Source organism: Panthera uncia, chromosome B1 (assembly GCF_023721935.1).
Source record: "Panthera uncia isolate 11264 chromosome B1, Puncia_PCG_1.0, whole genome shotgun sequence".
Lineage (NCBI taxonomy): Eukaryota > Metazoa > Chordata > Mammalia > Carnivora > Felidae > Panthera > Panthera uncia.
The window spans coordinates 70,479,321-70,502,363 of NC_064811.1; the positions used below are offsets into that span (position 1 = coordinate 70,479,321).

The 23,043-nt window shown below is 37.7% G+C and overlaps 1 protein-coding gene across 2 annotated transcripts in view; it reads right to left on the bottom strand.

The window, feature by feature from the left end:
- The window catches only part of SPARCL1 (SPARC like 1), a 49,825-nt gene that overhangs the window by 4,748 nt on the left and 22,034 nt on the right, over window positions 1-23,043 (bottom strand). For both annotated transcript variants that reach the window (XM_049630854.1, XM_049630853.1), the window contains 9 exons: window positions 14,541-14,605; window positions 10,574-10,750; window positions 9,186-10,190; window positions 7,817-7,889; window positions 6,769-6,887; window positions 5,934-6,054; window positions 4,393-4,529; window positions 2,095-2,243; window positions 1,330-1,478 (listed from right to left, as the gene is read on the bottom strand). In XM_049630854.1, coding sequence (XP_049486811.1) covers window positions 1,330-1,478; window positions 2,095-2,243; window positions 4,393-4,529; window positions 5,934-6,054; window positions 6,769-6,887; window positions 7,817-7,889; window positions 9,186-10,190; window positions 10,574-10,750; window positions 14,541-14,594 — 1,984 coding nt within the window. In that variant the 5' untranslated portion in view covers window positions 14,595-14,605. The remainder of the gene's footprint in view (window positions 1-1,329; window positions 1,479-2,094; window positions 2,244-4,392; window positions 4,530-5,933; window positions 6,055-6,768; window positions 6,888-7,816; window positions 7,890-9,185; window positions 10,191-10,573; window positions 10,751-14,540; window positions 14,606-23,043) is intronic.

Here is a 23,043-nt window from a genome sequence, read left to right on the forward strand (position 1 = left end):
CAGTTGTGCTTATTTCACAGAATAATATTGTAGAGGCAAAGAGCTAACCCTTTCTGCTTACCTATTTATCAATAAGTACTCAATACTCTCAGCTCTTTCTTTATAATTTCAAGGCATTCTACATATCATGAAGAATATATATACATATATATATATATATACACACATACACACACATAATATATATAAGAATATATATTACATATATAAGAATATATATAATAAATATATTAATTTTTAAATGTTTAATTTTGAAAGAGAGACAGAGTGTGAGTGGGGTAGGGGCAGAGAGAGAGGGGGACACAGAATCCAAAGCAGGTTCCAGGCTCTGAGCTGTCAGCAGAGTCAGACGCAGGGCTCAAACCCATGAACCATGAGATCATGACCTGAGCTAAAGTCGGACACTTAACCTACTGAGACACCCAGATGCCCCATGAAGAATATTTTTAAAGTGAATGTCATACAAGTTGACTCCTTTTAAGACATTCTGACCTTTGATGAACTTACTTTTCATGATTGGTTGGCTGTACATTCATCCTACTTGTATGTTGTGAATATAACATATAAAACCTCTGCTTTAGAGGTTGTTTACTGTTGATTTACATTGTGCAAGCAGTTTTGAGTGCTCATTTTTTGAGAATCTTTCAAATCTTGATTATTAAAAACATGCTTGCTAACAAAAATCAGCTTTAACTTAGGAAGACAAAAGGAAGTATGTTATGACATAGACTGGCAAAACAAATATCTACATTTAAGTTCCTCCATCACAGGGAGAAAGAAAGAACCCTCTGATTATTATTATTCTTGCCACTGAAGATGCAGTAATAGATTGAAGGCATAATATCTGGACACAACTTGTGATATGAGGCCCAATCTTTAGTGAGTTGGTAACGAATTCTAAGATTTTTCTGACATCTCCCACTGGCAGAATCAGACTTATTGTTTTACTCTTCACATATGATTTTTTAAAGTTTGGACCAATAGTCAGGTTAAGAAATGACATAAAATCCCTCCTTCTTCAGAAGGGTAGCACAGCTCTCTGGATTGACATCATTTTCTCAGGCTTCGCCAACTGCTAAGAACTCAATGTTGTGATCCCCTAAGTATTCCCACTTTTACTCTCTGAAAAAAAGAGTATCATCAAGGGAAGTATGAAGTAACCTTGCAATGACAGCATGTGCCCTGAGGAAGTCCTACCTGGGATGCTGCCACCTTGCTGTCCCTAGGTGTCAATCTGAGCACATAGCAGGACCTCTCCAGGAGGGCTGCAGGCCTTGGTGCTCTCCTGGAGAAGAGGATACCCCTTTCCCTGACTGATGATGAGTTTACCTTCTTTAATTCCAAAGCAGTGGCCCCACTCCTTCAGGGTGATGTGCTTATCTTTGTTGGGATCACACTCCTCAAAGAAGCGAGTTATGCAGTGTTCCATGGGCACCAGAGATGCTCGCAAAGGAGCAAGCTCAGAATGTGTTAAGACTCTGCAATGAAATAAACGGTGGTATATTAATGACCAGCTTGTATATGAAGGTTAACTCTTAGGATAACCAAGGCATTTTTCTTCCACAAGATTGCTAGGAATGCCAAATAAATAGTACACGCATGAAAAGGCACAAAATTATAGGTAAGATACACAGCACTTGAGATGTCACAAAGTTTCCTTCCTCACTGGGAAGTACTCTCCTGCCAACTTAAATTTATACGGATGTGCCTCACCCCCCACCAACAATCATCTTTGTACAGCCTGACTCTTACCCACTGACCATACCCAATTGTACATATCCAGATGTAAGCACTTGACCTAAGCTGGGCCAATCAGAACATCTTGGGAATTCAGGATTAAGAATGAGAAGGAATGTTAAGGAGTCTCTGCTATAGGCTGGGTCCTAATATCTAAACTTGGGAAACATGGTGTGGCCATATTGTGCTATCTTCAAAGCAGTTTTGTGTTTAGACACTAACCACATTTGTTTGGCATGTCAGTGTTCTAAAACAGAGGTGGAAACTTCCTAGATTTGTTTAGAAGTATCTTTGTACAGATGATTAGACATTCTATCAGGGAGATTACCTAGTAATGTGAAGGTTAAGAGTTTTTACCTGTCCATAGGATGTTGGTCAAGTTCACCAAACTGCCAGTGCACAGGATACACATACATGTGGTAGTTTTTCTTAAAGTCCCGTAAGAGAAGGTCAATGGAATGGTCTCCAGCCAACAGCCTCTTTTCATCCAGGTAAATCTTCTTGACCTGGGATTAGGAAGGGAGAAGATCATCAGAGAATCAGACAAATGTAATGTAATTATCACTGGTAAACTTTACTCGAAGAGTAACAGTGACATGACAGAGGAAAACAAGCCCAGGCCATCATGAGACCGAATGAAATCCTTTCTAGTCAACACTATACAGACTTTCTTATTTCTACACAGAATAACAGCCAACATTAAAAAATACAACCTGTGGTTTTTAGAAGATATTTAAGTATTTTTGATCTTTCTTTTAACTGAGTACTGTTCATCACATTCCTTAAAATTATGAGAAGGTTGGGGCGCCTGGGTGGCTCAGTCGGTTAAGCGTCCGACTTCGGCTCAGGTCATGATCTCACAGCTTGTGGGTTTGAGCCCCATGTCGGGCTCTGTGCTGACTGCTCAGAGCCTGGAGCCTGTTTCAGATTCTGTGTCTCCCTCTCTCTCTGACCCTTCCCCGTTCATGCTCTGTCTCTCTCTGTCTCAAAAATAAATAAACATTAAAAAAAAATTAAAAAAAAAATTATGAGAAGGTTTTAATGAAAAGGCCTGAAATGACCTAGGCAAAATTGTTGGTTAGTGAAAAGTCCCAATCACCACATTGGCATACTATTAATTCTCTAAGTATTTCTGTCCAGTGTCTGATCAGAATCAGCTGTGGTGTGACACCATTTGGTCAGCCCCATTAAAATTTCCCTGTTTTGCATCTAATGCTCTCAAGACTTTCACCATGATGTATTAAAAAGAGAGGATAGAAATTATTTCTGGGCAATGCATATAAAACTCTCAGCTTATGATGTTACTCATGAACTAATTGGAAGCATTTAGAACAGAACTACCCATCTCCATGGTCACATCCACCAACTTCTCTCCTTGTTATCATGGATGAACTTCCTGTGCTCTGAATATAAGCCCAACCCTTCACTGGTGCTCAGAAGCCTACCCCTTTCCATCTCCTCAAAACCACCCTATGGCAGTTGGGTACCTTTTCTATTCCTTATTAGTTTTACCATCTTTACTAGGGTCCTACCAGAAGCACACAAACATCCTCTACTATCTCCCACTGGTAGATGGGATTCTTGAACTCACATTCCTGTCTGGCTGCCACCCATTTCACTTTTCCTCTTTCTAGCAAAATGCCTTGAATATATTGTCTATACTTGGTGCTTCCACATCCTTCCTCCTATTCTCTTTTGAACCCTGTCACTTAAGCTTTTCTTCTTTCCAATCTGCAGAAACAGCTTCTGTCAAGGTTAACTCTGTGACCACCACATGCCAAATCAGTGCTCAACTCATTCCTCATTTTACAACCTGTAAGCAGCATTTGACACAGTTAATGCACACCTTCCTTCTTGTTTAATTTTTTCTTCATAGCATGTTTCATTCCACCTGACGTACCTTATATATTTGCATATTTACATGTTTATATATTTGCATGTATGCTCATATTTGCAATATGTCTATAAACACGCATGTGCGTGTGCACACACACACACACACACACACACACACTTATTTGTTCAGAGTCTGTCTCTTTTCCTAGGATGTTAGCTCATGAAGGCAGAGATTTTTCTTTGGTTCATTGCTGTATCCCCATCATGTAAATCAATTCCAGATACACAGGATGCGCTCAATAGCTATTTGATGAGTGCATTTTCCCTGAGAACTTCTGGAATGAATATTCTGCACTTTTAAATCTTACTATATTACTGACATTGCAAATAAGGGATTTCTCTTATATCATAAATCTGTCTGGTCTATGAGGGCAAAAGATGTATTAAAAATCTTTTAAATTTATTTAAATCTATTATTAGATTTAAATAATATGTTTGGGCCTGAATATATAAATGCTGAATGGAGGTTCCCTTTGCTCAACCAGGATTTGCTCTGGGGTATGAGGTGAAGAGTCCTTGCTCAGGCCACTGCCCTTTGGACAGGAATGGGGGTGGTTTGGCCATGTCTCAAACCTTGTGGCATGAATGGTGACCACTACTGTTCTGTTACTGCATGTGAACTTAGCAGGTGTGGCGAACCAAGTGGGCTCTTGCTGATATGCAGAGGGAGGTAGGCCCCCTCCTCCCCTCAACACACATACCCTTTTTTCTTAGGCTCTGTACATAGACACTTGGGTAGTTGACCTGTAGATAACTTACTTTATTTCTCTGCTTCTCATTTAGATATCCACCGTGTTCAGGGTTTGGCTCATAAAGCTGCATGAGAATATTCTTGAGCCAGTCTCTCATCCTTAGGGGAAACTGAGTCACTTCAAAGTCTGTACAAATAGGAATAGCTGTTCCAAGCAGAAAGAAAATAGATTTTAATCTTTGGATCTTACTCCTATCTTATGGCACGTCCTCATAACAGAAAGCTTAATAACATCTGGTGACTGACGGTACGCTCACTGTCCCACTGTCACAGCAGTGGGTCCTTACACCTGGCAGCACAACAGAACTGCCTGTGGTGTTTTCAAAACATACCAGATGCCAGCTTCCATTCAAAGACATTCTGATTTGATTGGTCTGGGGTGGAATGTGGGCATCAGGATGATTTAAAAGTTCCAAAAATAATTTTGATATGCAGGTAGGTCTGAGAACCACTGCTCTAGAATCAGAAAGTTGAAATTTATAGGTGGAGGGTAGAGGCTGCAAGAACTATTTATCAGGAGAAAAGAGAAAAAAGTGGAAATTAGATTATCCTGTGGTAACAATGTTAAATCTCAGTGACTTAAAAGAACAAAAACTTTTTAATTTTTTTAGTTTTACTGAAATATAATATACATACAACACTGTTTAAGACGGACAGCATAATAACTTGACATCCATATGTTGTGCAATGACCACCTCACTAACTATCACCTCACTAGCTACAAAATTTTTTTCCTTGTGATGAGAACTTTTAGGATCTACTCTTTTAGCGACTTTCAGATATACTATACAGCAGTGTTAATTACAGTCACTGTGTTGTACATTCAAGGCCAATACAAGTTGACAGGAGGGCTCTGCATACAGGACCACACATATGCTAGCTCTTAAATGCAGCTGCCCAGAACTCACATGGATGATTTTTGCTGAAATTTCACTGGACAAATCAACTCATATGGCCACATCTAACATCAAGAGGGCTGAGAAATTTAATACTCTTGTGTGTCAGGAAAGACAGGAGAACTGGAAATATTAGTAAGCACTGCTAATGTGGAGAATCACTTAGTGATAAGGAGATCCAAACACAATTGAGAGTATTTGGCGGGAAGAAGAACATTAAAAAAAACTTCTAGAAGAATATATTGTCATAAAACTTCTTGGCGGAGACTTAACGTACATTGGAAAGAGGACAAGTAATTTAGCAAAATTCCAATGATTCATTTCAATTATTAAGTGGTAACATTATCATAGTAATTCTGAACCCTGGCTGCACCTTAGAATTGTCTAGGTTACTTTAAAAACAAATGAAAAAGCAATGTTAAAGCCCCAACCCAGTCCAATTAAATCAGTCTCTTTTAGTTAAGGTTGGGGAATTATTCTTTTTATTTTTTTTTAAGTCTCTCTAGAAGATTTTAATGAGCATCCTAGGTTCAGAACTACATTAGCCTTTTTCCATTTGCATGTGGGAGTATGTATATAGATTATTCAGATATGCATAGATTCACCCCAAATCCTCTCAGCAATGGTGGTTGGCAAGAGTGGCAGAATCTTACATTTGCAGGCTCCAAAATAATCCAGTTGTAGCTGGTGCCCTTTTTTGGTTCCCTCCAGTTTACATTTAGTAGCAAACAGATGACAGGAGCTGGCATAGGTCTGGTTGTCAGTGCCACAAACCTAGGAAAGACAAGCATGAGAAAAAGCTCATGTTTCTTTAAAACATTTTTTTGAAAGAAATTTTTAATGTTTATTTTTGAGAGAGAGAGAGAGAGAGACAGAGCATGAGCAGGGGAGGGGCAGAGAGAGAGAGGGAGACACAGAATTTGAAGCAGGCTCCAGGCTCTGAGCTGTCAGCATAGAGCCTGACACGGGGCTCGAACCCACGAGCCTTGAGATCATGACCTGAACCGAAGTAGGATGCTTAACTGACTGAGCCACCCAGGTGCCCCTTGAGCTCATGTTTCTGAATGTACACTAGGAAAATACTCTGCTTCTTAAAGCTCATAGGCAGACTGATCAGTTGTGCTGAGCCAGGTAAGTGAAGTTATTAAAATCATAACTGTCCTATTTGCTTAAAAAAATCAACTAAATTATACCAATGGTGATGACAATCTAGCTCTAGATAAGTTCAGTAGAATACAAACTGCAGACTTTTCAAGAATACAGTGAGTTTTAAAATGAGTTCTGAAGATATCAATGCCATTATTACCTTTTCAAGGTACAGTTGAAATTCCTTATTTTTGCTGGCATTTGTTCCTATTCAATATTATTTCAAGTATTAGATGATAACCTGGACATTTTTTTTTTGACAAACATTTCAATTGCAAGCCACTTTCATCCAAATCACTAACTACTTGGGGCCCCTTAGAGACTATTTTGTAGAATACTTACTTGGTCAAGGAGTTTTGTAGGAGGACAAGTCACTGAATCTTGGCAAACACAGTGGGGTTTTCCCTGTTGGTCAGCTTTACAGATGTGTCCTCTTTTACACTGGAAGTTCATGCAAGAATCTGACAGGAAAGATTGAACAGGAAGCATGAGCAAAGCTAAACTGAGTATGTAACCTCAAATTTATCTAGACATGAGCTCCATTTTCACTAATTAAAGAAAATTTGGGAAAATATTAGAAACCATTCTAATGGACATCTTAATGTTCAGATGGGACCCTCTGACATCAAACTGTGTTACACAATAGTCTAGATTTTCTGGGCAGTTTGAATTGGGAATATAAAAAGAACAAACAGCTCTTCTTGGCCTGCCTACAATGGTCATAGTCTGAAGTCTATAATTTAAGTTTGTGCAGGTTGGTCAGAAGTTAAATAAGTCATGAAAATTTTGTGTTGAAATTTAAAATCTTTGTGATTGGGGTATGCTATTGGGAATTAGGTCTCAATTAAATACAGGATTTAAATTCACTAGTAAGTTATGGATTTGAGAAAAAATAAAGTAGGAGCACCTGGGTGGCTCAGTCGATTGGGTGTCCGACTTTGACTCAGGTCATGATCTCGCAGTTTGTGAGTTCAAGCCCCACAATGGGCTTGCTGCTGTCAGCACAGAGCCCACTTTAGATCCTCTGTCCCTCTCTCTCCCTGCCCAACCCCCGCCATCTCACGCTTTCTCTCTCAAAAATAAATATGACGTCAAAGAGAAAAAAATAAAGTAGAATGAATTCTTCTCAGAAGCATAGGATTTAGGAAAAAAGAATTCTAGCTTTCATACTATTACAAGACTTCCAGTTTGTAAACACATTTGCCCATAGTTATGTATAAAATGTATGCAAGAGAATGTCAACAGTTTATGAGAACATTTCTGTGGGGAGGATGTAAGAGAGGAAAAATTCTGAGAAGCAGTGACAAATAAATGATGGAATGGGGATAGCCTAACGCGGCCATTCCATTTCTTCCTTGATACAGTCATGAGCAGCTTAGCCTGGACTCACCAGTACCATGTACCATTCTGTTGTCTTCATATGAACTTTCACCTTCATTTGGTAGGCTCTCTGTTTTCTTGGCCTTTATAACAACAAGAGCAGAAGCTGAAGTTTATTTACAGGAAAGCCATTACATAATTTATATTTCCACTGTGTGTACCTTCACAAAGCTTTTCATACCCAAATCATTTCAGATCTGAAAATGATACCAGCCATAACTGTGGAAATAGACAGTAACCCTTTGAGAATAGGAGCCATTTGTTTCTTCCTCAACTGGATTCAGTGCTGTATCTCTGGGGATTATTCAATAAAACTTGGAACTAACATCAGGAGCAAAGCTGGGACCTCCCATTTGGATTTTGGAATGGTAGAAATGTAGTATTATCATGTGATTCTATAGTTAAGACACAATTACATCAGTAATCTCTATGGAGCTGTTAATAAAGGTTTCTTACCAGGTTTCTAAAGTGTAATAAAACTCCTACCTTAAAATGGCAGGAGAGTTCTCAGTAATCAAGGTCACTATTGACCTTGGCCACCAAAAGCTGTGTCAAGTCCTCCTAGTGGGTGGCTGCTGGCGTTTTGCCTGAAAGCTCCAAATGATTAAACAACCAATGACAATATGCTTCTTCCCTACTCCCACTCTGTTGCAGTTTCCTGATTATCATCTTGGTGTGTATTTACTTAAAGTTGGAGCTGAAGTCTTTATTCTTCATCTTTATAGCTAAATCAACAAACATTCCTGGATTTCTTATTACATTAGAGACATTTTGCTAGACCTTGGTGATCTAACCTGAATATTACATGGCACTACTCTTAAGACATTAGAGCAGTAGTTGTTAGTGTTTCCCATCCCTCATATCTGTCAGAATTTACCATTTTAGTTAGCTCCAGGCACTTTCAAGTGCCTGTATCTGCATCTCTGTGCCTGGAAAACCATGACATCTATTTGGCCTGCTCAAAGGACTGAAAGTGCTGGGGAATTAACACCTCTCTTAGCAATTCTCAGTCTGTACAAATGCCCCAGCTCCCTCATTCTCCAAATGGGGTAATTCAGAGGAATGTGCTGTACATGGCTTTAATGATATACCTTTGATTAGCTTCCTTCCCTTCCTGATATCATGTCCCATTCCTCTTTGTTCCCTGAACTTCTCAAATAAACTACTTAAATCCAGGCTCTGCTTCTAGGGGAACCCAAATAAAATAGGCACTTTCAGCCTGGTGATGGAGAGCAGAGGAAAATAAATAATTTTAATACATTTTAGTAATGTACTGGTAGAGATAGGCACGGAAGACTGAGAGCACAGAGAAAGGTCATGGCTATTTCTTTATAAAGCTAAGTGCTCTATCAGACAAGCATCAATGTAAAGAATCTCACCCCTTGGTATTCTCCAGGTTCACTGGCATCTACATTCCCATTTTCACGTGCTCTTTCTTTTTCTCTTTCTCTTTCCTCTTCATATTTGAGGTGATAGAAAATGGACTGAGATCTTTCAGCCTCCAAGAAGGCCTCACTTGGGATGAATTCGTAGTCATCAGTTGCATCGTGTCTGGGATCATCATCACCATCATCATTAGCCCCATGATTTCTGGGCATGGTGTTACCATCACCAGTAGGCTCCACGAGCAAAGCCTCAGAAACAGTCTTTTTATCCATCTCCTCATGGTTGCTGGTAACTTCAGGTTTTTCTTCTTGGCTCTGCCATTCAGCATCTTGGCTGTGCTTAGTAATTTTTGATGCACTTTCCTCTTCCATTTCTGCATTGGAACTGTCCTCTTCTTGTTCTTGGTCACCCTGCTCAAATTCATCTTTCTGCATTTTGCTTACTTCAGTTGGTTCACTGGACTTTTCCAAAACATCATCAGATTTGGTACTATTTTCATCCTCCTTGCTATTAGAATGCTCCTTGGGAAATTCTCTCTCCCTTTCTTCGTTATTGTTGTGGGTACTGACTTCACCTGGCTCTTCTTCCCCTTCCTCTTCTCCATTGGGGATATTTGGATCCTGCTCTTGGTTTCCTTGATCATTTACATCTTGGCTATGTTTGTTGGTCCTGTTCAACTGAGAATGTAATTCATTCATTGGTTGTTCTTGTTTTTTTTCTGTTTTTGTGATGCTTTCTTGTTGGTTAATATCTACAATGGAACTAATATTAGGAGCAAGGAAATCAATGTTCTCTGGGCGTTTTTTCTTTTGAGGCTCATTCGTATCTTCTTTTGGGTCCAATGTACCTTCAGATGGTATGTACTCCACATTCTCACTTAAGTCACTTTCACTCTCCTCTTCATCCTGTAACCCGAGCTCTTGGCTATAACTCTGGTCCTGATCTGCTGACTGGTCCTGGCTTTCCTCCTTTGGCTTTAGTACTGAAGATTTTTCAGCCTTACAAGAAAAAAAGTTTACTCCTGAAACAATTGGTAATGGAATATCTACATCATATTTTAATTCATAAGCTAACCTTTAGTGTTCATTATTTTTTTCACATAATATCAGGTAAACTCATATACAATGTTCCTCACACTTTATAGTTGCAAGTTTATAACCTGAATTTGAATTTTGTGGTATGAAATTATATAGCACCTTGGCCAAAGACACAAAACTCACTAATTTTCACAGTTCTTTTGATAATTGGAGACCACTGATACAATAATCATCTTCTAAAAATTAAGCTGAGGTGAGAATGAGGTAATATCCTTAACTATGCTTTGAAATTGAGACCTTTGGAAAAATTTTAAATTATAATCGCATAACCATGTTACTTTTACCTTATGGTTGGGATGGTCTTCTACAGGCACTGCAATTTCCTTTTCATTTTCTGCATCTTCGACCCTTAACATGGGGATTGCAGTGTTGTTAGGTGTTACTAACACTTCAGCCTGTTGGATGGAACTCAAGGAATCAGCAGTTGGTTTTGGATGATTAGACAGGAACCTTGCATTTGTCTGAAAAAAAGTAGAAACTGGCTCATGTTATTCACGTCTAGATGCTGATGTCTAAAATTTCTAGCTACTCCTTTATCATCATCATTCTTAGTAGCACTATGGTTCATACATAACATCAATTAAAAAATACTCTCTAGAATTTTTAAGAATACAAGCAAATGGCTAGATTATAATCTTAGGTGAAAACAGACTCCCAAACATATTTAAGAAAAAGTTATGTATGCAGAGACTGGGTGAAAATAGAGCAAAGATTATTTCAATAATTGTCACCTTTGAGGTTTGGAATTATTTTCTGTGCTTTCCAAACTTAAAAAACATTCATACTCTATAATTTTAAGAACTGTTGTTAGCAGAAAGTCAAAGTCAAATTAAATTTACCAAAGATATAACTCTGTACGTTTTCTTTTTAAATTTTTATTTAAATTCTAGTTAGTTAACATACAGTACAACATTCATTTCAGGAGAATTTGGTGATTCATCACTTATGTACAACACCCATTGCTCATCATAAGTGCCCTCCTTAATACCCATCACCTATCTAGCCCATCCCACACCCACCTGCCTCTAGCAATTCTCAGTTTTTTCTCTATAGTTAGGAGTCTCTTATGGTTTTTTTTCTTTCTTTTTTTTCCCTTCCCATACGTTCATCTGTTTTGTTTCTTAAATTCCACATGAGTGAAATCATATGGTATTTGTCTTTCTCTGATTTATTTCACTTAGCATAATACACTGTAGCTCCATGCATGTTGTTGCAAATGCCAAGATTTTATTTTTTTTTGATGGCCGAGTAATATTCCATTGTATATATGAACCACATCTTCTTTATCCATTTATCAGTCTATGGACATTTGAGCTCTTTCCATAGTTTGGCTATTGTTGATAATGTTGCTATAAACATTGGGGTGCATGTGTCCCTTCGAATCAGTCTTTTTGTATCTTTTGGGTAAATACCTAGTAGTGCAGTTACTGGATCATAGGGTAGTTCTATTTTTAAATTTTTGAGGAACCTCCATATTATTTTCCATAGTGGTTGCATCAGTTTGCATTCCTACCAACAGTGCAAGAGGGTTCCCCTTTCTCCACATCCTTGCCAATACCTGTTGTTTCTTGTGCTGTTAATTTTAGCCATTCTGACAGATGTGAGATTGTATCTCATCATAGTTTTTATTTGTATTTCCCTGTGATGAGTGATATTGAGCATATTTTCATATGTCTGCTAGTCATCTGGATGTCTTCTTTGGACAGATGTCTATTCATGTTTTCTGCCCATTTCTTAACCGGATTATTTGTTTTTTGGGTGTTGAGTTTGAGAAGTTCTTTAACATTGTACATTTTCTTAAGTTAAATTTTAAGTATTCACTGATAAATAGCAGAAAAGATTTGAACTTTATTCAATATTTATTTTCTTAACACTAGCAGCCTTATATTCATCAAAAACTCTTATGATAAATAATTTAACATAGAACTAATTCAAAAACTGTGTGAAATAGTACACTAAGTCTAGTTAGGAAGAACAGCAATGGAGTATTATTTCAACTAGAAGGATGGCTCTATTTCTAGCAAGACTGAAGGCATAGATGAAGAATTGGCAGTGATACATGATGGAGAAGTTTAACAACTGACTTAGAGATTAAAGATCTTCCTTCAAGTCTTGACTCTGCTATCAGCTATCTATCTGTCATTTGATGAATTGTGAATCCCACCCTATCATCTGTCAAGGTGAAGTGAGCAGAAATATCAAGATAAGTTTATGTATATTAGTCATTTGTAAATTATAAAGTAACCAAGTGAAAACTGACTATTGCTAGAAGTAATATCCTACAGTGGTAATACTATGAACTGTCCAATACTGTAAACAGGTATTCACTACAAATCTTTCTTACAGAGATGCTATGGATACTCATGTCAGGCAGATCGAGGTATAAGTACAAAACCAGATTTTATTTGCATTGACTTGTCTTTACTCTATTAGCACATTCTGTTGTACCAATTGTATAATATAAGGAAAGACATGGAGTTCAGGGTTCATTTTAGATGTGGTTTGCTCTCTTGCTTATCACCTTTTCAACCAAAAGGAGTAATAACATTTGAAAAAATTTCCAAAGAAGCCATTTGTAAGGGAGAAAGGATAAAGAATGGTGGCCAGTTTGGCAGGTTTCCAGCAAGGGCATTATGGAAAGCAAGGGATGGAGGAGATTTTCGGCTTATTAGTAGAGAACTGCTCCCCCTCTGCACCCTTCCTCCTCTGCTCTCCCTCTCCAAGCTGAAAGAAATGCAGAAGGACAGCAGCTTATCTTCTTTCAGAAATTTTCTGCAATCAAACTCTGTTTTATTATTATTATTCCCACATCTATAACACCATACCCTCTGGAAATGTGTGGAATCCCTGAACCACACAGAATCCACTTACTTCCGTACAATTCAGGCAATCCGGGAAAATGACACAAGATTTGTAAGAGGTAAACCCTATGGGAAGATATTTAGCTTCTTAGTGTTTGACTGGATCTACATAACAAATTGTCCCCAAAAGAAAACCTTTAAAATGTGTCTATATGTAGATGTGTTATTCAAACATTTGGTTCAAAAGCATTTTTGATGCCTGTTTATATACTGGGCAACAGCTGCAAGGGAAAACACATTTTTAGGAGAAAACAATGGGTCTGTGGGAGCTTCTTTCTGTGCTGAACATAATTTATCCCACTTTTGTAATTGCAGAGGACATGTATAATTTCAGCTGGAGTAGCTCCAGCTACTAAAGCACAATTCCTAGGAGTGGTCGTAAATTCTGTTTTCTAAGAAATGCTTTGTCTGGGTGGCATGATGCTGGCCTTTGCGGACACATCTGTCAACCAAATGTTAGCCACCAGCTATCCAAAAAACAAGGACAGAATCTGAGACATAGTAGAGACGGAGGAAGAGAAGGGATGAGAAAAATTACTTTGTCTATTTAAAGGAGATTGATTCTTCCATTTGGCAAAAAAGAAAAAAAAATGGCATAAATCCTTTAGCTTGATTTTGGATGATATGGATCATTTGGGAGACATCTACATGATCATCCAAGCCATTAAAAACAACATTAAAACAACAACAATAATAACTTTCAGGTTATTTTAAGGCTGCTGACATGGTCTCAAATGATTCTGATTTGTGTGTGTCTGATTTACTGCTGTGTGAATGGTGGTGCCAGGATATCTGATCGTGAAGAAAAGAATGTTCTAGTTCTGTCTATTATCAGCATATTTGCTTGGAAAGTACCCCCTCCCCAACCACCCCCAAGGACGAGTTAGGAGCCAATTTATGATCATCATACCATTTCCTGGCCCTAACCCACTGGTTTTGTTTTATTACAGACTCAGAATTGATCAGCCAGCATATATTTGATCTTGAAGAAAATGCTGCTAAAGAGTATGGGTGTGCATTCCCAAGACTTCTCATACTAATTTCTTAGGTTTCTCATACTAAGTGATAAACTTCCAAAGGAAAATTTATTTCTTCCCATTCTCTTTGGCTTTTGGGTCCTGGAAGATCCCCTTTCTAATAAATGATAATCAACATTTTCAGATTTATATTTATTGTATCTTGTAGAATCTGGTAGTTCTGAAGGAAATATTCTTTCAGAAAGTATTTTATATCAATATTTTGAGTCATTCATTCTCTGCTTGGGAAAAAATAATATTAAAACAAAAAAGAGAATTTCAAACCACTATATAAACACATTTTCTTTTCAATGGAGGATTTCTAAATTAAATGTAGGGAGGAGAGATGTAATAACAGAAAAAAGGATATTTACCGGTATTGCAGTTGCAGTTCCCAAAATGTATAGGAGAAAAACTACAGTCTTCATGCTTTCTAGGCCTGCGAACGAAGAAGATAATTAGCAGTGGTGGGTAAAAGTTTCCTTGTGAAAAATTAAAAGATAATCTTCTTAGCAAATAATGAGCTTGATACTGACCTTTGTATTTAAACGCGATTACTGTCTTTACAGTAATGCCTTTATAGACATGTGAACTAACACGTCTAGAAAGACGGATTTAATGACAGTTTTTATCCAATTGTGTCTGTGAGAATGACTCCTTGATTTTTTGGCCCAGCTGTGTTTGGGCAGCACCTATCTCTGTTTTTGACTGTGTTTCCATGAATAAAGATGCTATGCAGATTGAAGTCTTAAGATTTGTGAGTGTTCACAGTAAAGATAAAATTGGCAAAGTGAAGTAATATAGTTTGTCAGGTTGGGATAAAATAGCCTGCCTCTTTGGTGGTGGAGAAACCCATGCATTCAATGCGGAGTTTTAGGAATGAGACATTGTACTGCCTAAAGTGGTCATCAATGTTCAGCTAATTTATAAGTCTCACATTGCAATCTGTGGGTTGGTGGTGGCCTGCAGATGGGTTTGGTTTGGCAGGCACTGTGTATTTTATTTTATTTTATTTTATTTTAATTATTATTTTAAGTTTGTTTATTTTGAGAGAGAGAGCGAGCAAGTGAGCGAGTGAGCAGGAGGGGAGCGGCAGAGAGAGAGGAAGACAGAGAATTCCAAGCAGGCTCCATGCTGTCAGCACAGAGCCTGACATGGGGCTCAAACTCACGAACCGTTAGATCATGACCTGAGCCGAAACCAACAGTTGGACACTTAACTGACTGAGCCACTGAAGTGTCTCAAAGCATTGTGTATTTTAAACTAGCATTTTAAAAATCAGAGGTTTCATGCAAAAACTCAGATTTGCAGTTTCTCTTGAACCACTGGGCCTTTTAGCAACAAAAGGTCTTCATGGCAAAGCCGGCTGGTTCTGAGTAGAGACTGTCCTTTGTAAGGGATGCTGGCATTTGTACCTGGTCTGTTTCACTTGTTATTTGCCTCGAATTTGAGTTTCGTTTGTTCCAAATGAACTTTTTCAGTTTAGAGATGAGGCAAGCAAGGCACAAAGAGGCTAAGTAAATTGGCCTCCAGGGGAATTTTCTTAAAAGCAGTGAGCTGTATACATTTCTCTGCAGAGTATCTCTAAGCCTAGTAGTCCAACTCCCACTGGTATTAGGAACAGAGTTTTTAGTCTTTAAAAGAGATTCTCTGGATCGCCTAGAAATAGATGTCTCTTTTAAATTATTTTTTGCAATCATAGTTTTATACATAAATGTATAAATCTATAGAGCTTTAAAAAATATTTTGAGGTTTATAAAGTTCTTCTACTGAAATAGAAATATGTGTATATTTCTAAATACTTAAATGGATATTTAAAATAAATATATATTTAAAAATACATTAATGTCAAACATTCTGTGATTTAATACTGTAACAGCTATCACTTCACACACACACACACACACACACACACACACACACACAAATGCTCCCTTCCTAAAATAATTACATCACAATTGTTATTTAAATCACTATTTAACATTTATGACAATGTACATATTCTTCATAGCTGAGTCAACTAGTAATTTCCTGTGTTGAATCATACTTACATTTATTTCTTGAACAATATTGTGTTTTGTCTGGCCCTAGAAATTGCCTCCTCTTTTAATGTACTTTTCCAGGTACATTTATTCTTCCCAAATTGTCCAACAAAATTTAAAAGTTCATTTTAATATGCTAACAACAACAACTACCACAACAGAACAACAACAACAAACCCATAGGGGATCCCCAAGCCCCATTTTCCTCACGGACATGTCCCTCCCAGGTGTTGGCTCTCTTGCTCCATTTGACAGAAGCCCCCCTCCTCCCCCTCCCCAAGCAGCTACCCTGCTTTCCTCCTGGGATCTCTAGTTACCACCACCCTGGGGATCCCCCTTGCTCTTTTCTTGTGTTTGAGTTCTTGCTTCCTGGATCCCATATATTTTTCTATCTTGGTGTTCTCCCTCATTTTTATGGAGCACATACTCCAGAAGCTTCCTGAGAAATGGTATATAGGAGACAAAAGTTTTGAGACTCTGCATAGCAAGAAAACATGAGTATTTCATCCTTCACTTGATAGTTTGACCGGATATAGAATTTTAGATTAAAAAAAATATTTTAACGTTTATTTATTTTTGAGAGAGAGAGAGACAGAGAGTGAGAGCAGGGTAGAGGCAGAGAGAGAGAGAGGGGAACAGAGTTTCCAAAGCAGTCTCTGCTGCTGAGAACAGAGAGCTTCATGAGCAACTTCAACTCATAAACCATGAGACCATGACCTGAGCCAATGCTTAACTGACAGCCACCAAGCTGCTTCTAGATCAATTTTTTTTTCTCAGAATTTTAAAACATGATCCATTTTCTTTAGTTTCTGGTGCTAGTAAGAACACCAGTGTTGGTTTTTCCCATTTTTTTAAAATGAGAACTGTTTTTTTTTCTTTCTGTAAGCTTTTAAGTTTTTGTCCCAAGTTTTAATATTTATCTCTAGTATTCTAAAATATTACCAAAAAAACACACAAAAAACCAAAAAAATAAAATATTACAATATCTGCCTTAATTTGAATCCTTTTAAATTTACTTTAGGCACTCATTAGTCTCTTTGAATTTGGAAATTCAACAGTTCTGAGAGATTTTAATATGTAATTCTTTGATAATTTTTCTCCCTCTAGTTTTTTGTATTTTCTTTCTGGAATTCATAATAGTTAAATGTCGACTTTTGGGATTGGTTTTCTAATTTACTTACAGTTTTTGTTCTTTTTTTCCATGGTTATATTATTTTTGGAAACTTCCTTAATCTTTTTTTTTTTCCTTAATCTTTTAAAAAAAATTTTAAACGTTTATTTATTTTTGAGACAGAGAGAGAGAGACACAGCATGAGCAGGGGAAGGGCAGAGAGAGAGAGGGAGACTGAAGCAGGCTCCATGCTCTGAGCTGTTAGCACAGAGCCCTATGCGGGACTGTGAGATCACGACCTGAGCTGAAGTGGGCCGCTTAATCGACTGAGCCACTCAGGTGCCCTGGAAACTTCCTTAATTTTATCTTTCATCTCTACTATTGGTTTTTTAAACATTTTTTTAACATATTAAAAACATTTCAAACATTTTTAAACTTTCAATTTCTTATTTCCTGATGTTCCCCTCTTTAATATTATCCTCTTCTGTTTTCATTAGTGTGATATATACTCTTATCTTTTTGAGGATATTAATTAAATATTTTAAAATTTTCCTTTGAGCCCTGCATTTTCCGTTTCCATATTATCCCAGTTTTTCTGGTATATTTTGGTCTTTGATTTTTATGTTAAAAGCTTTTCTCGAATGTCCAATGTCTTTGGTTGTATGGTAATATTTAGTAGCAAGTCACTAAACGGCCAGTTAGACATTTCATGGGCAGGGCTCGACACCTTGGAGAGCTACCTTGGAGGGGCTGAGATAGGAACCTAACATTTTTGATGTGGTCATTGTCAGATTTTTTGTTCTTGGAGAGATTTTTTTTTCTAGAGAAGATCTCCATACCTCCAACCCCAGGGAGTGGGTAAAAGCTTGGTTGCTACATTCTGTGAGGTGTAGGAGTGAGGGGACTGGAGGTCTCTCAGTGCAATATACTGACTCTCACTCCCCAGATTTCTCTATGGCACCATATCCTCCCCCATCCCCCCTGCTTGTCCCTATGGTGCCTATCTAGAGCCCAGGACCAGAGAATAACCTTCCCTTTTCGTTAAGGTTGAAATGGGGAGTCCTCTGGCAGTAGACACAGAAGGAAAGATCTGACATCTGTTTATCTGACGGGCTTTCCATCAGTCCTCCTGGTTTCAACCTCTCCCCTTACCTCAACTTTCAAATTACCTGGTACTTCCAATTCTTGAAACTTTTCTGGGTTTTGCAGTGTGAACTGTCTTCTTTGTCTATGGTATCCTTCTCTGAAAATCCTTACGTTTAAGCTTTCCCTATTCTTCCAACTGCTTGCTACCTTCTAAAAATTTGCTGGAATCTTTTATCTTGTCACCTCCTCTTTTTTCTTTGTTATTGTGAGTGTATATTATTATTTCTCTTTTTCTATCATTATACTGGAATTTTAGCAGGGAGTGGCAATATGTTTCATTACCCCATTTAAGTTTTTTAAATCTTTATTTATTTTTGAGAGAGAGAGAGATAGCAAGCGGAGGGGGGGCAGAGAGAAGAGGGAGATGCAGAATCTGAAGCAAGCTCCAGGCTCTGAGCTGTCAGCACAGAACCTGACGCAGGGCTCAAATGCATGAACCACAAGATCATGACCTGAGCCGAAGTCAGATGCTTAACCAGCTGAGCCACCCAGCACCCCTTCATTACCCCTTTTAATCAACAGATTATTTCCATTTCTTCATCAGATTTATATCCCCATTACTACCACTACTACTGTTACTGCTGCTACTGCTGCTGCTTCGAGGACACATAGGAATTACTATAGGTCTGTGTTCTAACTTCGCTAACAAAGATTTTATTGAAGAAAAGGAGCCTACAGGTACTAGCACAGACTTCCTTATCATGTTAGAAAAAATAAAAACACTCTTTCACCTATCCTCCTATTCAAACCCCCGAGGGTGGGCCGCCCAGACTAGGGAACAGTGTGTTGGAAGAATGGAGGTTAAGTCTTGGGGGAAAAAATTAAATCACATATAACCTTATAACACCTTAAAAAAACTAATCTATTCCATGTTTAATGAAAGTAACATGTACTCAGCTTGGAGACTTAAATTTAATTCCTCTAATGGACCCCTCTGAAAATGATTGTACATAATGTCAGAAACTCAGAATACTGACAGTGGCATGTGTGTTCCATTTATATCTTGAAATAAACATTTAGAACTAGTAATGATGTGTAACAAATACTGGAAGTTTATATTATCAAAGTGCCTTGTGTTTATCAAACAGATTTACAAATGAGATATTATCTTATTTGACATTTGCAACAAGCCCATGATGTGGGAGATGAAGAACAGGACTAGAAAGGCTATGACAGGATAGGCTGGAAGTTGGAAAGATGTTAAGAAGGGAATCGGGCTCAAACTGAGCTTTCCTGGCTCCAGCTCTGGTGCTTTTGTAGCAATTTTGCAAATAAAGACCTCTACTTTACCTCTTACACAAAGATGTAGGGAAGGAGGAAAAACAAAAAAAAACAAAAAAACTTCTGAACCAGTACTGGGAAAAATTTGGAATTCATTTTGAGTTTTTAAACAAAGCATTCTGAAATGTTAAGGTTTAAGATTTTGCATACTTAGTAGATACATTTTTTTGTGTTGAGGAAAAAAAGTCTTATCATAGAAAGTTGGTTGGGTTATTTGATATTGAAAGTCCCTTTCAATGCTTTTTTAGTTGAAACAAGGCAAAAGCATAGAAATTCAATTTCCTTTGAATGAAGAACATGTTTAAATAAAAATATAGAGCAACTCCCTCTACCCCACATTCTAACACTTCAGGGATGTTGAAAAACACATTGTAATCAAAAAAAGCATGTAACTGTCAGGAGAGCTGAATTCTGGCTCCAACACTGTTCTTAACTGGCTAAGAGGCCTTGGGTAGCTTACCCTTTCTTAGATACAATTTCCTTAAGTGATGAACAATGAAGCAGATGACCTTGATGATCCTTTAGCTTTAATATTTTATAATTCTAAAATTGAAGATAATTCTATGAATTTCATGAACCATAAACTGCTGCTTTTTTCTGTAAACTACTAAATCCACTGAAAATATATTCATGATTTTATTGTATCAAAATTAAATATATTATATTATGGTATTTACTGCTTCGAGCATATAAGTGGTATCTATTTCCTATCTTTATTATTGATGATAATTTAAAATATTTTATTCTCTCAGTGAATGCTAATGTAAAAAGTCATTGAAAAATGCAGTTTCCTTCCTCCATATTCAGAATTTAGCATTCATTCATTTTATCAGATTTATGAAACTAAATCATTTATATTTTATTAAAAAAATTAAAAAAATATTTTTAAGGTTTATTCATTTTTTTACAGACAGAGACAGAGCATGAGTGGGAGAGGGGTAGAGAGAGAGGGAGACACAGAATCCGAAGCAGGCTCCAGGCTCTGAGCTGTCAGCACAGAGCCTGATGCGGGCCTCAAACCCACTTGTGAGATCATGACCTGAGCTGAAGTTGGACGCTCAAACAACGAGCCACCCAGGTGCCCCTATTTAAAATTTTTTTTTAATGTTTATTTATTTTTGAGAGAGAGAGAGAGAGAGAGAGAGAGAGAGAGAGAGAGAGAGACTGACTGGGAGAGGGTAAGAGAGAGAGGGAGACACAGAATCTGAAGCAGGCTCCAGGTTCTGAGCTGTCAGCACAGAGCACGATGTGGGGCTCGAACCCATGAAACGTGAGATCATTATCTGAGCTGAAGTCAAAAGCTTAACTGACTGAACCACCCAGGCGCCCCTATAATCATTTATATTTTAGATCAGCCTATACTGTTTAGTAGAATAGTTTTGGAAAACTGTAAAAATATAAAAGAGTACAGTTTAAAAAAATAGTACATTTAGTGCAGGGATTCTTTATCTTGGCACTGTAAACATTTTGGGTGGGTAATTCTTTGTGGTATGTAGGATGTTTACAGCATCCCTAACTTCTACCCACTAGATATCATAGCAAGTCCCCTCTTCTACCCACTAGATATCATAGCAAGTCCCCTACCTGCCACCAGCTATGACAACCAAAAGTGTCTCCAGATATTGCCAAGTATCTCCTGACGATAAAATTGCCCTGACTGAGAACTACTAGTTTAGTAGAAGGGGAATGGTGCTTTGGTGCTTTGCCGACTTTGTGATCTTTGGCAAATTACTTAAGTCTCTAAGCCTCAGATTCCCCACCTAGAAAGGGGATAATGTCTGTGATGGTTAATTTTATGTGACAACTTGACTGGGCTGCAGGATGTCCAGATATGCCATTAAACATTATTCCTGGGTATGCCTGTGAGGTTGTTTCCAGGAGATATTGGCATGTCTATAGTATATCTATAGCATATCTACAGCAGATCTATAGCATAGATCTATAGCATATCTATGCTAATACGGCATATGCTATCTAATTCAGTTTTGTGAAGATTAGAAGAAATAATAGTTGTAAAACTGCCTGATACCCAGGACACTCAATACATTTTTATTATTTTTTCTCTCTTCTTTCATAAAAGTCAAATGTGATTCTTTTTATTTTTGAAGGAAATAAATTTTTTTTTAAATTTTTTTTAATGTTTATTTATTTTTGAGACAGAGAGAGACAGAGCATGAATGGGGGAGGGTCACAGAGAGAGGGAGACACAGAATCTGAAGCAGGCTCCAGGCTCTGAGCTGTCAGCACAGAGCCCGACACGGGGCTCGAACTCACAGACCGTGAGATCATGACCTGAGCCGAAGTTGGACACCCAACTGACTGAGCCACCCAGGCGCCCCAGGAAAGAAATTGTTTATTAAACCAAGAACCATAAAATACCCAGGAGTAAACCTAACCAAAGGTGTGAAAGATCTGTATGCTGAAAACTATAGAAAGCTGATGAAGGAAATTGAAGAAGGTACAAAGAAATGGAAAAACATTCCATGCTCAAAGATTGGAAGAATAAATATTATATTGTTAAAATGCCAATAATACCCAAAGCAATCAACACATTCAAATTGTGAATCCTGAATAAACAACTCAGAGCCTCAGAAAATAATGTAGGTTTTGCTGTGAGGTCAGAATATTTTTCCAGTGGAATATTTAGTTCCACTAAATGGAATATTCCAGTCTCTTTTGCCTACACATTTACCAAAGTTCCTTTTAACTTCAGTTTTTCCTACACTCATCACAAATGACAATGAAATTAGGCTAAGAGACTGTTACCACATTTTATTATAAATAATAGCAACATAAAGAGTAAGCAAGAATCATCAAAAGTGTTGTGGGTTTCAAGACTAATTTCCTTTGATTTTAGTTTTTATAGCAATATGTATAGTTAAATTTGAGAAAACATTGCCCTTTAACTTGATCATAGGATCTCATAAATTCTCTTCACTTTCTTGAATCTAATGCAGCTGAATGAATCAAGAAGAAACACATGTCCAGTTGGCCATAATGTGTATCACTCATTCACTCTTTTATCCATTAAGTGCTTACTAGACACTGCCTAAGCACAAGGCCACATAGTTGTTGTTGTTTTTTGTAATGTTTATTTATTTTTGAGAGAGAGAGAGAGCGAACAAGCAGGGGAAGGGCAGAGAGAGAGGGAGACAGAATCCCAAGCAGGCTCCACACCATCAGCACAGTGCCTGATGCAGGGCTTGAACCCACGAACCATGAGATCATGACCTGAGCCCAAACCAAGAGTTGGATGCTTAACCGACAGAGCCAACCAGGCACCTCTGTTTTTTTTTT